The sequence below is a fragment of the Chiroxiphia lanceolata genome, chromosome 4 (assembly GCF_009829145.1).
Source record: "Chiroxiphia lanceolata isolate bChiLan1 chromosome 4, bChiLan1.pri, whole genome shotgun sequence".
Taxonomy (NCBI): domain Eukaryota; kingdom Metazoa; phylum Chordata; class Aves; order Passeriformes; family Pipridae; genus Chiroxiphia; species Chiroxiphia lanceolata.
This window is the reverse complement of record NC_045640.1, coordinates 1,291,661-1,306,893: the sequence shown is the minus strand read 5'-3', so window position 1 is coordinate 1,306,893 and position 15,233 is coordinate 1,291,661. Positions and strand designations below refer to the sequence as shown.

Here is a 15,233-nt window from a genome sequence, read left to right as displayed (position 1 = left end):
GAGTCTGTCCTCAAATAGAGTGTTGACAGCTGCCCTCCAGTGTAGAATGTTTGGGAAGGGAGGGGAATGAAGCTCTTAATTAACCTGGTTTAGATGGTGGAGGTGAAGGCTGCATCCCATGGATCCTCGGCTGTGGGTGTGGGTGGGAAAGCCACTGAGGGGTGAGGGAAAGACGTGGGAGCTCCTGGTTGGGTTTTAAGGAAAAAAAAATATGGGAACAGAGCATTTAGGAAGCCTGGTCTGTAGTTTGCTCGTCCCTCACCTGACTCCTCTGGGAGCGCTGGGGCGCTTGTGGAGTTGACCAGGTAGGAATTTTGGAGGTCTGGAGCTGGGACTGTCACAGTTGGCACATGGGATTCTCGAGGCTGGTCCTGTGCAGGGCTGGTTGGACTCCATGGTCCTTGTGGGTCCCTTCCAACTCAGCATTTCCTGGGATTCTGTAATTAACCCTCTTTTCCTCCCCCCACTGTTGGACCCGGTGGTTTCTCTTGCAGAGGGCTGGAAAGCACCTGGGACTTCCAGGCTCTGGGAGATGCATCCACCCAAAATAAACCCCGGAGCTCCTGAGCGGGTCCCACACCTCCCCAGGGAGTTCTGCTCCTTGGAGTCACTCCCAAAGCACTTGGAAGGTGTTGAGATGGAACAAACATGGTGGGAGATCTCGGGGGAATGGGTCAAACAACACCAGGGGTTATTTGGGGACTGTAGAAATCTGTGGTGACTTTGACCCCAAAAGCATCCTCCTGCCAGGGCTGGGAGTGTCAGGGCTCTGGGGTCCTTCCCCACCCACCTTCTCGGGATGTCTCAAACCTCAAATCCACTAATTCACCCCAAAAACAGAGATAACGGAGCGGGAGTGCACTATAAATTAACATAGTCATGCATAAATCAGCATTAAATATTCATAAATTAATAACACTTGATAATTAAACATTAGCAGAACCATAATAAACAAATTAATAAAGCCTTCCAGCCATTTTTGGTGGTGAACTCCACCTGTCCAGGACCTTTGCCAGATTCCAGCTAAACCACCTGCTCCCTTTTCCAGCTTTTTTAAAATCTTTTATCCGTTTTGGTTTTTTTTTGTTCCCTTTCCAGCTCTTGGATCTGTTCATCCAGTGGGATTGGTCGACGTATTTGGCTGACTACGGGCAGCCCACGTGCAAGTACCTCCGTGTGAACCCCACGACTGCCCTGGTCCTGCTGGAAAAGTGAGTGTGGCTCCGGAATCCCGGGATAGTTTTCACCCCAGTCTCGCTTTGGCAGCTCATTCCATCCTGGCAGTGCTGGGATGGAGCAGCTCGGAGAGCAGGAGGCTCCTCGGGATCCAGGGAGCAAAGATTTCCCCCCCCAGGTGGACAGCGGGAGCTCAAATAGGAAATTCCTGATTTATCCCTCTGACCTGAATCCCGGTTTTTTTATCAAAATTCATGGACTTGGCTGAGGGTCTGTGTTTTTATTTCACTCCTAAGCAGAGTTTTCCTTGTCTTACAGCAAAATTCCACTGCAAAGGTGGGATCTCAGGCCCCAAAATGATTTAAAATTTGCTGGTCTGCAGGCATGAGATATTCAATATACAATATATATCAATATTGTATTGTATTAATTATTATATAATATATATTTTATATATATATATATTTATGTATATATGAAAAAATAGACATATATATGTATATATAAAAAAAATAGACAAGATATTCTTCCAATATCTAATCGAAACCCACCCCAAATTTCGCAGTGTTTAAGAGGCATTTGGACAATGCCCTTGACAGCAGGATTCAGCTTTTGATCAGCCCTGAAGTGGTTGGGCAGCTGGACCAGATGATCCTTGGAGGTCCCTTCCAACTGAAAATATTCTATTATTATTATTATTGTTATATTCTATTATTTCTATTTCTGTTATTTCTACTCCCATCTCCCTTCTGTTGGATCCACGGAGAGGATCAAGTGCTAGAAGCCCTGTGGGACAGGGACAGTGCATTTAGGTGACCTCCAAGCTGGTTTTGGGAGGATCCACTCCCCTCCTGCCCCCTCAGACCTGCTGATGGGACAGAGAAGAGATCAGCCAAAAATGATAATTAATAATTATCCAAGCAGCTCGTTCCACGGACACCTCACTGCTAAGTCTTGCATGGAGGAACAGGCAGGATAAAACCATCATGGAATCATGGAATGGTTGGCTTGGGAGGAACCTTAAAGCCCATCCAATGCCACCCCCTGCCATGGGCAGGGACACCTTCCACGAGCCCAGGTGGCTCCAACCTGGCCTTGGACACTTCCAGGGATGCAGTTGGGTTTGAGTAGGTTGAGGCCACACTTCTAGAACATCCAAGGCCAGGTTGGAGCCACCTGGGATAGTGGAAGTTGTCCCTGTCCGTGGCAGGGGGTGGGATTGGACATCCTTAAAGGTCCCTCCCAACCCAAATTATCCTTTGAGTGACCTTGGGGTGTTCCTGAGCTTTGGAGCTGAATCATCTGAGGAACCTCCCCTTCCTCTCCAGCAGAGGAAAAGAACTCATTCCACAGCATCTCGTGGCATCCAGATGTGGCCAAATGGTCCATGGGGATTAAACTCTGGGAGTTTTCTGCATTTAAAGCACTTTTATACCACGGAGATGGTTGTTCTGTGGGTACTTCACGTGTTGTGGGATGTGTTATTTAGGGACGTGGCCTTGGCAGTGTGGGGTTAATGGTTGGATTGGGTGATCTTAGAGGGCTTTTCCAACCTAAATAATTCCATAATTCTGTGATTTCCCAAGCTGACACCCTGGGCCATCCCACCCTTGAGGGAAGGGAAGCACCAAAGATCTGTGATGCCAAAGCCTGAGGGGTTTTCAGGGCTATTGGTAAAATGGTAAAATAAAGAGCCATCAGAAATCTGAGCCCTTGGACACGAGGCAGCTGGAAGAGCCAGGAAATTGGAGGCAGGCAGTGAGTTGGGATCCATGGCAGTGGCTGGGAAGGCAGTGGGACAGCAGGAGAAGCAGCTGCATACTCAGTGATGGTATTAAGAAACCACCAAACCCCAGCTTGACTTGCTTGATCTCCCCTAAAGGGATCTCATTTCATTGTCATGGAATCATGGAACGGTTTGGATTGGAAAGGACCTTAAAGGTCATCCAGTTCCCCACCCACCCCTTCCACTAGACCAGGCTGCTCCAGCCTGGCCTTGGACACTTCCAGGGATCCAGGGGCAGCCACAGCTTCTTTGGGTAACCTATGCCAGGGCCTCCCCACCCTCACAGGGGAGAATTCCTTCCCAGTATCCCATCTAACCCTGCCCTCCTTCAACTTAAGGCCATTCCCCCTTGTCCCATCACTCCTTGCCATTATGGAAAGGAATCTGAAGGACAATCTTCACATATCCAACTGAATTTCTGGAGGAACCCCTGGTGAAATCGCCAGGTTGGCACTTGCATGTCCCTCATCCTTGTGCCACTCCAGGAGCTCTGCCCTCTCCCCACTCGGACTTCAGGCCCTTTTGGGGGGGTCTCTGTCCATCACCCACCAGCTCCAGCTCCCCTGAGTGTCCTCCCTGAGCTCGGTGCTCCCAGCCCTCGAGGCAGGGGGGAAATTCCGATCCTCTGGCTCGGTTTGTGACCCGTTTCCATCATTATCTCTTTTCCCAACGGCACATCTCTCCCAGGATACCCCGAGTGTAAGGACTCTGCCTGCCTGGGCTTTCACCCTCACCTTGCAGTGCCTTGATTGTTTGGTTTAAATGGAGCACTAAACGATGGAAATGCAAACTGCCTTTGAAAACGGGGCCCTCCGGGAACTTTGGCGTCTCAAATGCACTAATTAGAGCTAAAAGAGGAGCTTTTACTCCCTTCCCTTTTTTTTCCTTATAGATTAATTTAAACAAAGCTTGGCTCTGTTGAAGGGGGTGTTTGTTGACAGGGGTGGGGACGGAGCTGAGCTCTCTCTTTCCCTTCCTTTCACTTCTCATCCCGGCGCTGACGTTACAGACCCGGGCTCGGTCGTCCCAGGGCTCCTCTCAGAGAAATGGAACTGTGAATCTGCACAGCACAACCCAAATCCTGCAGGATTCGGTGTCCTGTGGGGAATTTAATTCATCAGTAATACTTAATGGCTCAGTGCTTCTACCTTCACGTGGTGTCTGGAGGAACCAGCAGCTCCCATCCCTCCCAGGCTTTAACTGACCCACCTGTGGGTTTGTTGTGGGATCAGTGCTCCACCTGCAATTCCTTTCCATCCTCATCCAGTGGTTTTATCCACCCAGCTCTCCTCTAATCACTCAAACATACACCAAGGTTTTCTTGCATAGAGCTTGTGTTGCTTCAGAAATACTTCCTGGACCTGAACAGGTCCCACGGGGTCAGAGATGGCTCTGAGGATGCTCAGGATCCCCTTAGGGCAGAGGAAGTCCTGCTCTAAATTCCCTGCAGCAGGCAGGGATGGAGAGTGGTGGACACAACATTGGGAGGAGGTTTCTGAAGGTACAAGTTGACTTTCAGTACCTCTGGCGTCCCCATGTACCCTGGGAGAGCTCTCAGCATTCCTGGTGAAGCTCTTTGAGGCCTCTGGAGCTGTTCAGAGCTGTGGAGGTGTCCCATGGGAGGATGATTGTCTCCAAAATTCATGATCCTGGGACAGGGCAGAAGAAGTCCTGCTCTAAATTCCCTGTGTGTCACCTGCAGCAGGAGGGAATGGAGAGTGGTGGATACAACACTGGGAGGAGGTTTCTGAAGGTACAAGTTGACTTTCAGCACCTCTGGTGTCCCCACATAACCTGAGAGAGCTCTCAGCTCTCCTGGTGAAGCACTTTGAGATCTCTGGAGCTGTTCAGAGCTGTAGAAGTGTCCAAAATTCACGATCCTGGGACAGGGCAGAGGAAGTCCTGCTCTAAATTCCCTGCATGTCACCTGAGAATACCTGGAGCAGGCAGGGATGGAGAGTGGTGGATACAACACTGGGAGGAGGTTTCTGAAGGTACAAGTTGACTTTCAGCACCTCTGGCGTCCCCATGTACCCTGGGAGAGCTCTCAGCTCTCCTGGTGAAGCACTTTGAGATCTCTGAAGCTGTTCAGAGCTGTGGAAGTGCCCAAAATTCACGATCCTGGGACAGGGCAGAGGAAGTCCTGCTGTAAATTCCCTGTGTGTCACCTGTAGCAGGAGGGGATGGAGAGTGGTGGATACAACATTGGGAGGAGGTTTCTGAAGGTACAAATTGACTTTCAGCACCTCTGATGTCCCCACATAACCTGAGAGAGCTCTCAGCTCTCCTGGTGAAGCACTTTGAGATCTCTGGAGCTGTTCAGAGCTGTAGAAGTGTCCAAAATTCACGATCCTGGGACAGGGCAGAGGAAGTCCTGCTCTAAATTCCCTGTGTGTCACCTGGGACCTGCAGCAGGCAGGGATGGAGAGTGGTGGATACAACACTGGGAGGAAGTTTCTGAAGGTACAAGTTGACTTTCAGCACCTCTGGTGTCCCCACATAACCTGAGAGAGCTCTCAGCTCTCCTGGTGAAGCACTTTGAGATTTCTGGAGCTGTTCAGAGCTGTACAAGTGTCCAAAATTCATGATCCTGGGACAGGGCAGAGGAAGTCCTGCTCTAAATTCCCTGTGTGTCACCTGGGACCTGCAGCAGGCAGGGATGGAGAGTGGTGGATACAACACTGGGAGGAAGTTTCTGAAGGTACAAGTTGACTTTCAGCACCTCTGGTGTCCCCACATAACCTGGTACTCAGCTCTCCTGGTGAAGCTCTTCAAGACCTCTGGAGCTGTTCAGAGCTGTGGAAGTGCCCAAAATTCATGATCCTGGGACAGGGCAGAGAAAGTCCTGCTCTAAATTCCGTGTGTGTCACCTGCAGCAGGAGGGGATGGAGAGTGGTGGATACAACATTGGGAGGAAGTTTCTGAAGGTACAAGTTGACTTTCAGCACCTCTGGTGTCCCCACATAACCTGAGAGAGCTCTCAGCTCTCCTGGTGAAGCACTTTGAGATCTCTGGAGCTGTTCAGAGCTGTGGAAGTGTCCAAAATTCACGATCCTGGGACAGGTCTAACCCGGGCAGCTCCCAACTCCTCTTCCCATAGGCACGGTTGCTCCCTGGTTCTTGCAGGGGAGCAGCATCTCTGGCCAAAAAAACCCAGGGAAAATAAAAAAACAATCCTTATTTTGCTGAGTTAAAGTGCTCCAGGCTCTCCAGTTACTGTGGGGAAAGCAGCTCCCTTGTAATCCCGTGTCTTTGGGCATTTACAACTCCAGTAAATTAGCCTTTGGGATAAAGTTGTTATCCTTGTTTCCACTTCCAAGCTGGATGTTTTTGGGAACATTTCAGATTCCCTTTGGCTCTTTTTAGGAAGATTGAAGCATGAAAACCCTTGGATATTTTTTGTGTCCCTGTCACTTCAATCCTTGTTCTTGGTCTCCAAAGCCAAAAAAACCAGGATTGTGGGATGCATCCAAAGCCCCTCAGCCTCTACCAGATCTGATTTACCCAGAAAATCAGGTACAAATCGAGGTATTGTGGAAGAGCTGAGCCCCAACCAGTCGGGTGGTGGGAGGTTGGTACCTTCAGGAGCTGCTCAAGGGTTGATCCTGGTGGGGTGGTTTCCCTTCCCAGACCAGTGTGTTGCTTCAAAAAAGCTGGATTCATTCCTTAAATATCAATTATTTCAATTTATAATTAATATAAATTATTTATATATATATTGGGCAACCTGAGCTAGTGGAAGGTGTCCCTGCCCGTGGCAGGGGGTTGGAACCAGATGGTTTTAAGGTCCCCTCCAACCCAAACCATTCCATGATTCCATGTAATATTTTAAGTTCACAACTCCAGACCTTTCCAACCTCCACAACAGCCTCGTACAACGCACCTTTTCAAGTTAAACCCCTTCATTCCGTGGATTTAATGCTAATTTTTTAATTTCCTCCCGAAATTACGTCGCTGTCGTGCACCACTTCAGAAGGGACCTGTTTGGAGGGAGAGGCTTTAGGGCTTCGTGGATTTTGTCACTGGAGACCCCATAGTGACACTGATTGGGATTTGTGAGGCTTAGAGCAAAAAAAACAACCATGCAAAGGCAAAATGATGCCCCAAAATGCGACAGAGCCCTCAAATTCAGGCGCCTCCTCCCTGAACACCCGAAATTCCCACATGATTCTCTCCCGGGGCTCGGGGGGCGATGATCCCTTGTGCCATAACCTCTTTCTGCTCTGCGCAGGATGAGAGACACGAGCAGGAAAAACAACGTTTTTGCCCAGTTTCGGAAAAACGAGCGGGACAAGCAGAAGCTCATCGACACCGTGGCCAAGCAGCTCCGCGGCCTCATCAACAGCCACCACTCCTGAGGGAGCTGGGCACCTCCTTCCCAAAACCCCCCCTGGACTTGGGATCCTTGTTGAAAGAGAATATATGTATTTTTTTATTCACCTGTAATATTCCTGGAACCTTTCCCCTCCTCCACACTCCCCCCCTTTCCCTCCTGGTGAAACAGTCCCTGGGAAAAGAGGCTCGGAGGGGGCGTCGGGAGGCTCCTGGGATAAACTCCTATTTTCAGGGGTTTGGAAAGCCACTGGGAAATCCTAAAGCCTGAGAGGGAAGCTCACACCCGGACTGTTTTCTTGTGGGATTGACCAGATTGAAGGGATCATCCTGCCTTCCTGTTGTTATCCACAAAAAAAAAGGAGGGAGGAGCCGCGGTTTGGGTTCTTCTCATGGTCTCCGGTCAAAGGGAAGAGGGTCACCTGTTAGTGTGTCTTGCCAGCTGGTGGTTTGGATTTATAGGTAGGAGGAAAGGCAAAGTGATTTCCCAGTTTTTCTCCTCGTTTTCCCATCTAAGAGCTGGTTTCCACCTTAGGAAAGGGAGATCCCTGGAGATCCTGGGAGCTGTGACCTTTTCCCATGTGTCCGTGACCAGCGTGGCCACCCCTGAGCTCCACCACCGGGACCTGCTGGGGTCTGTGGGCCTGTCACTGGGTGGAGAAGGGCTTTAGAGCTGCCTCATTAATTAGATTTGGAAAGGGAGAGCCAAAGGATAACCCGGCAGGGTGTCCCGTGGAGCCGGGTTGGTGCTGGAATGCTGCTGGAATTCGGGCAGCAGGAATGGAGGGGTGGCGTAAAACTGAGCTCTCCTGATGTCCAGGGCACTGCATTCAGGGGTTTTCCCTCTCTTTTCCATGCTGGTGTCCCATCTTCCCATTCCTCTTGATGCTTCCATGGGGTAAAGCTCCCCTGCTTCCCTTGGTTTGCTCCTTGGAGCAGCCCTGGGTGGGACGTGGAGTGGGAAACTTGTGGAATCCCCGGCATGGAGTCAGCAATGCTCAGCCCCCCACTCCAGCTCCAAAGTGCCTGTGGACAAAATTCCCCTCAGCTCTGAAGGTTCCCAAAGATCCTCTGCTGGAATCAGGCAGCTTTTGAGGAGCAGGGCAACATTCCCACCAGGATTTTAGCTCCGGGGTTCAGGTTACTGAGGGGGATTTTCCCCCTTATCATCTCATTACCCTTTTGACTCCCGAGTCCTGCAGGTGAAAACTTATCCAGCCACATTCCCCACCTCCCAGACCCTCATGGTAAAGGGAATTAAAATCTTCCTGGTGGATGTTACAACCCATTTCCCACCCTCTGGGATGCATGAAGGGGATGAGGCTTTATCCTCTCTCCTTGTTCCTCAGTGAGACTTTTGGGGGGTTTGTTTTGTTTTTGGGAAGGATTCGTGTTGCTTAACCCTGGAAGTGAACGGGAATATGGTCAGGAATGACCTCCTGGGGCTCTTGTTCTGCCCCAGCCGCCTCCATCCATGAGGACCAAGGGATTATTTTCATTAATAAGAGGGAAAACCTATCCTGGCATTGTGGTTCCTTGGTTTTGGAGGGGGATCAGAGGTGAATTCCTTTCTAATGCCTCTTGGAAGGGCATGGAAGGAGGATGAAGGAAAAAGAAGCAGGTGAAGGAAAGTTGGTGTCACGTGGCCAGAAATGGATCATCTTTGTAGACAAACCCCCAAATGACCCAGCAGAGGCTTCCAGGGGGACCAGAGGAACTCAGTCAGGGTGTGGGATAAAGGGAGAAGGATCAGGATCCTCAGATATAGGGAAGGGATTTTGGTGGAACGAAGCATCTGCTGCCGCCCTGAAATTCCATTTTTCCCTCCTGTATTCCATGTTCCTGCAAGAAAACCTCAATGCAGCTTGAGGCCTTCAGGCAACACCTTGTTTCCCATCCCCATCCCACATCCAGGCTCTCCTTCCCATCTCCATCCAAGAGCTTCAATTCCCAGAGGGACGACGTGGCCGTGCCGTGCCCGGGGTGGGTTTCCTCCCTCCTTTAAGATCTTCTTGGAGGAGCTGGGATTGGGATCCCACAAACCAGCTCCTGGCACTCCAGATTTGCCACTGAGAAAGACCCATTTGGCCCAGGGAGGGATTCTGGGAGTTCCTGATTTCGGGAGGTCAGGAGCCTGAACCGCGAGTCGCAGCCCCGGGATGAAAAATGGCATTTTTGGTGCTCTGGTCCCAATTAACTTTTTGTTCCAAGAGATGCGGCTCCATCCCCTTCCAAATAAAATTAATCTTTGGAACAGATTGCCTGAAGAGCCCTGGAAGACATTCCAAATCCCCTCTAAGTCCCCTGCTAATGACGGGGATCCTCCGCTGGGGATGGAGCTGCTCAGGAGGGAAAGGGAATTTCTAAGGAGGGTGGGAAGAGGGAGCAGAACCCTCAAGTGAAGATTTGCAGCCCCCCCCCCCAAATAAATAATGCTGCTATAACCCCTCCCTCCCCAGGCACTTAAAGGGTTTGAGTTTTTAAGCAGTGGCTGTAGAAAAAAAAAATCGGGTTGTTCTCCCAGTTTTTCCAGCAAATATTCGCAAAAATATTCCAGGAAAACAAACAGCACCAGTGGGGGGAAAAAAAACCACATTAACCAAAAAAACCCACCCAGTTTTGGCTTCCTGGGAAGCATCTGCACTTCTTATCCTCTTTATCATCTTGTCAGGCAGCCCAAGGGTTGGCAGTAACTCTATATAAGGTGGGAATTTGCAGCCCAAAGTGTATCCACAGGTGAGGGGAGTGTTCTCCCTGAGCCATCAGCACGTGTGAGAGAGAGGAGGAGGCTTTTCCTGGGATTTTTTTTTTCGGTTTATTCCAAGGGCTGGAGTTCAGGTCAGACGCCCTCAGCGATTTTTGCACTTTGTTTCGGATCCAACCTCAGCTCCCGGCTCGGATGGGGCCGGGAGAAGTTTGGCTGGTGCTTCGTTCCAGGGGCTGCTTTGGGCTCGTTTCCTTCAAAATCAGGAAGGTGGAATTTTGGGGCAGGAGGTGTGGGGTCTGTGCTGGCCCCAGACTGGGAGATGCTGGGAGGCAATGTGGGATGAGGAGGCTGAGATGGAGCCAGGGCTGCTCCGGTGGCCTCTTGTGCTGGAGCTGCTTTTGGGGGAAAACCACCCCTTCCGAGCAGTGTCCAAACCCCAGGGAGAAACATCTCCACCCTTTGGATGTTTCCTACCCCTGGCTGGCTTTTCCCTTTAGTTCTGGGTTGGGTTTGGTGCTTTTTTTTGGGACCGTGGAGTGGTTTGGAGCATGGGAACACCCTCCCACGCCCCCGTGGGGTGTGTGTCCCACCTCTGGGTGTCACGGGGCTGGTGGGATCTCTGTGTCCCATTCCCTACAGCTCCCTACTCTGTGTTTGTCCCGCTGCTGGGGAGCTCCAAGGGAGCACAACTCCCAAATAAATCTCCTCCCAAATGCCTTCAAGATGCTCCCAGCCCAGCTGGTTCACTGGGAAAGTTGTGAGTTTTGTGGGAACCGACCCAAATTCCCCGGGATCTGGGTGGGATTCACCCCAAAAGTGCCGGATGGAGAGGGGGAAGCTCAGCCTGGGACTTGGGGACCGGGTGATTTGCTTCATCCCAGTTTTGCTGCTCCGGTCTCCAACCCCTGGATTTAGGAATCTTTGCATCCATCCCCCCCCCGCAGCTCCCCCAGTTTGGGAGGGGGGGGGGGAGGGCAGCACCCCAAAAATTCCACGGGCAGCTCAGGCTTCTGGAATGCTGTGTGTGCCAAGCTCTTTCTGCCTTGGCTCATCCCTCTGATCCAGTTTTGACAGGAAAACACTCCATCCCGATCCCTGCCCCCATCCCGATCCCTGCCCCCATCCCAATCCCTGCCCCCATCCCAATCCCTCCCTGTCCACCGGCTGCTTGAGTTGCCTTTTCTCACTTATTTTTTTTATTTTATTTTTTTCGGGGGGGGGAGGAAAGGCCGTGATTTTGTAAACTGACGTGGTGAAAAAACAGCTTTTTTTGCACAAGTCGTTGCACAATAAGGGGAGAGTTTAGTAAATTAGGTTTAACTTTAAAGGGAACACTTTTTTTGGTTTCGTTTGTTGGTTTTTTTTTTCCTTAAAACTCACTAGCAGAGCTACTGATTAAAAAAAAAGAGAAGGCAAAGAGCTGGACTGATTAAGAAATGGACTGCATGGTTTCCAGGTGGAATTGCTTTAGAATTTAGCATGTTGAATTCCAACTGTACATTTATCCTGTTGTAACTTCTATTAAACAATACAGCAATTAACTGTTTAATTAATCAAGTGCCTGTGCATCGCTGGGAAGGCTGGAAAAAAACCCCCTAAATCCTAGGAAAAGATAAAATTCAAGGTCTCTTTTGGACAAGCAGCAAAGATTTGCTGCTGGAACACCCAGATTTAGGGAGAATCCCATGGGAGGCAATCCCTGGATGGGCACTGGCTCCCACAGCCCGTGTGGCATTGGGACACTCTGAGCTAAAGCCAAGTTTGGCCTAATTTGGTGGTTATTTTAATTGGTTTCTAGCAAAAATTCTTAATTATGAGGGTGGGGAGGCCCTGGTCCAGGTTGCCCAGGGAAGCTGTGGCTGCCCCTGGATCCCTGGAAGTGTCCAAGGCCAGGTTGGATGGGATTTGGAGCAATCTGGGATGGTGGAAGGTGTCCCTGCCCATGGCAGGGGGTTGGAACGAGATGATCTTCAAAGTTCCTTCCAATCCAACCCATTCTGGGATTTTAGGATGATCCACAAGCATGATTAAGCCCAAGCCTTTGCTCTCCTTGATTCCCTGGAGGTTTGCAGGTGGGGAAAGCAATTCCAAGTAGGAATTAACTCTTGGAGGGCAGAGCAGAGTGATGGGCAGCCCATCCTGGAATCCTGGAATGGTTTGGGTTGGAAGGGACCTTAAAGCCCATTCAGTTCCACCCCCTGCCATGGGCAGGGACACCTCCCACCGGAAGGTTCATGGAGGCAGAGCATGAACATTCCCTGGGCACGTGGAGTAGGGAATTCAAAGGATATAAAATCAACAAGGTGCACTAATTAGGAAGTGGCTGATTGGGAAATCCCGTGTAATCCCAGAGGGATCTCCATGGGGCCTGGAGATGCTGAGCACACTGGGATGGAGGAACCTGGGGTCCTCCTGGGAAGGGTGGTGGGGAGATTCCATGGAAGGCTCAGGAGGATGACGAGGTTCAATGTGTAGGAGTGAATGATTTAGGGAATATTCACGGGCTGGGAGACTTCCTGCTGCAAAGCAAAGAATCCTGGATGGTTTGTGTTGCAGGAATTCCTCTAAACCCCTTTTTTTTAAGCGATTTTTCCCTTTTGGGATCTGTCAGATCCTGGGGCAGGGAGTCCCAGGTGTTAATTTTCGGAAGGAAAAGTTCTGCCTGGTGGTGTTTGTCATTCTGATGGTGTTTGTCATTCGACCTCTGCCAGGGGCAGAAAAGGGTAAAAGGAGGATGGGAACCTCCCAGAGTTCATCAGAATGTTCTTGGCTGCTTCTGTTGGCAATCATGGACAAAAGAGAAAGTGCCACCTCACCCAGCTGCAGGTCCAGGTGGGATCCCAAAAGTGCAGGAAGCCTCTCAGGGGACCCAGTACCTGGATCAAGGACCTTCACTTCACTGTTGCCTTGGCCCGGTGGATTTTGGGAGCTGAGCAGTGCTCGGAGCAGCCTGGATGCTCCAGCTCGGGGCCATTTACCCCAGGCAGGAGAGATGGAGACACCCTGCAGCTCCTGGGAGGATGAGATGGGATCCAGCACCGTGGGACTGGCCTGGGAGGTGGTGCGCAGAGCCCTCGGACCGTGCCGGCCTCTGGAGTGGGGAGGAGCAGCCACAGGTAGGTTTGGGGGCCTGGATGTGGGAGTGGGGTCACACCAAGGACTGAGGGCTCTGCCAGCACCTAAATCCATGCCCAGAGTGGGGCCAAACCTCCCCCAGCTCTGGGGCTGCCCAGAGTCACTTGTCTGGCTCTGGGCCACCAACCCCTTCACCCTGGGTGTCCTCAGGACACCTCAAACCATTCCCCAGCCTGTGCAGGGGCTGCCAGAGCCCAGTTTTCATAGAATCATGGAATATCCTGAGCTGGAAGGGACCCCCAAGGACCATCCAGTCCAACTCCTGGCCCTGCCCAGGACACCCCAACCATCCCCCTCTGTCCATCAGAGCATTGTCCAAACCTTCCTGGAGCTCTGGCAGCCTTGGGGCTGTGCCCACTGCCCTGGGGAGCCTGGGCAGTGCCAACCAGCCTCTGGGGGAAGAACCTTTCCCTAAAATCCAACCTGAGCCCTGGCACAGCTCCAGCCATTCCCTGGGTGCTGTCCCTGGGGATGGGGCTGGGTGTAGCCCTGTCCATCCAAGGAACAATCCCTGTAACAAACCCTCCCCAGGAACATCCTCAGGCACCTCTGGAGAAGACCATGGATGGTGCATCCATGGGGGCAAGACATGGTCCTACACCCCTACTGAGCCCCTGAGCTGACCCCGTGTCCCTGGATAAGTGCAGGGAGCATTCCCTGAGCCCTGGGGTCGCTCCTTTTGTTTGTCCAGGCTCTTCTCCTCTCTCTAAGAGTTCCTCATTTTGATTTTACTGTTTCTGCGCTGGGATTTCCCATCTCCAGCGTCTCAGGAATTGCCTGGTTCTTCCCACAGGTGGGATGGAGGCCAAGTGTGAGTCCAGCTGAGTTCTCCCCTCCAGAGATGCCCTGTGGGGTCTGCAGGAACCACGAGGAAGAAGATCCAGCACAAGATGCTCAGACCCTATGGATGTTCCTGCCCTCTCCAGCGGGACAGGACCTCTGGAGGTCTCCAGGTCAGTCCTCTCCTCCAAATTGGAGATCACCCAACAAGGTTTTCTTTCCTGCTGCATGTTTTCCAAAGCTGAATTCCCAAACCCACAAGCAGGGAGGGGTTTTTTTTCCCTCCTTGTTTTCTTCGAGTCAGGTGAGACAAACCCTTTTCAACAGATACTCCTGAGCATTTATTTCCTCCTGTCTCTGTCCCTTCTTGCCTTCACCTCGATTCACCTCTTAACCTCCTTCCTGGATGAGATTGGCTGAGGTTGCAGGGGAGTGGTCAGGTGAGCCTGTCTCCAGCCCCTGGGATTTCTCTTCCATAAGGGAGCCAGGGAATGGAACTGCCATGGGACACAGGAAGGATTTGGGGTTGGAAGACACCTGCATCAGGCTGGGGGTTTGCTCTCTCCTCGTGTCCCATGGACAGGGCTGTCACCCAAAGCTGAAAGAGGGTAGATTTAGGTTGGATACTGGGAAGAAATTCTTCCCTGTGAGGGTGGTGGGACACTGGAATGGATTTCCCAGAGAAGCTGTGGCTGCCCCATCCCAGGGAGTGTCCAAGGACACACTGGACAGGGCTTGGAGCAACCTGGGCTAGTGGAAGGCGTCCCTGCCCATGGCAGGGAGGGTGGAATTAGGTGGCTTTTAACATCCCTTCCAACCCAAACCACTCTGTGATTCTGTGATTTCTTCTGCCACGAGTCCAAAAAATCCTTCAGTGAGCTCCTTCCCACCCCTGGGAGCTGGGAAGGAGCAGGAAGGTGGACACTGGACCAGAAGGACCACCAAAGTTTTGCAGGAGTGAAGAGTTTAAAGCAGGGGTGGAGGGAGGAAGCAGATAAGACACAGCTGTCACCACTTGCCCGCAGAGCAGGTGAGGGAGGTTGGGAGAGCAGAGAAATGTGGGAGAGGAGCAGAGATGGTGCAGGGATAACATGACCTGAGATAAGGATGAGTGAGATGAGGCAGGTAGGGAAGGGATTGCACCTCTCCTGGCAGGGAAGCCTGGATGAAATCCAAGAGGAATGAGCACAGAGCATTACGTACCCGGTAAGAAATGTGGGCACGGAGACACGGGAGGTGGAGCAACCAGATTTGGGATGAGAAACTGGGTCAGGCAGGGAGCAGCACAGCAGAGCAGTTGGGGTGCCAAGAAAGGGC

At 51.4% G+C, this 15,233-nt stretch overlaps 1 protein-coding gene across 4 annotated transcripts in view; it reads left to right on the top strand.

Moving 5' to 3' along the window:
- EXOC6B (exocyst complex component 6B) overlaps window positions 1-11,550 on the top strand; it is a 344,538-nt gene extending 332,988 nt beyond the window's left edge. For all 4 annotated transcript variants that reach the window (XM_032685217.1, XM_032685216.1, XM_032685215.1 and 1 more), the window contains 2 exons: window positions 1,099-1,211; window positions 7,194-11,550. In XM_032685217.1, coding sequence (XP_032541108.1) covers window positions 1,099-1,211; window positions 7,194-7,320 — 240 coding nt within the window. In that variant the 3' untranslated portion in view covers window positions 7,321-11,550. The remainder of the gene's footprint in view (window positions 1-1,098; window positions 1,212-7,193) is intronic.
- Window positions 11,551-15,233: the final 3,683 nt, after the last annotated feature.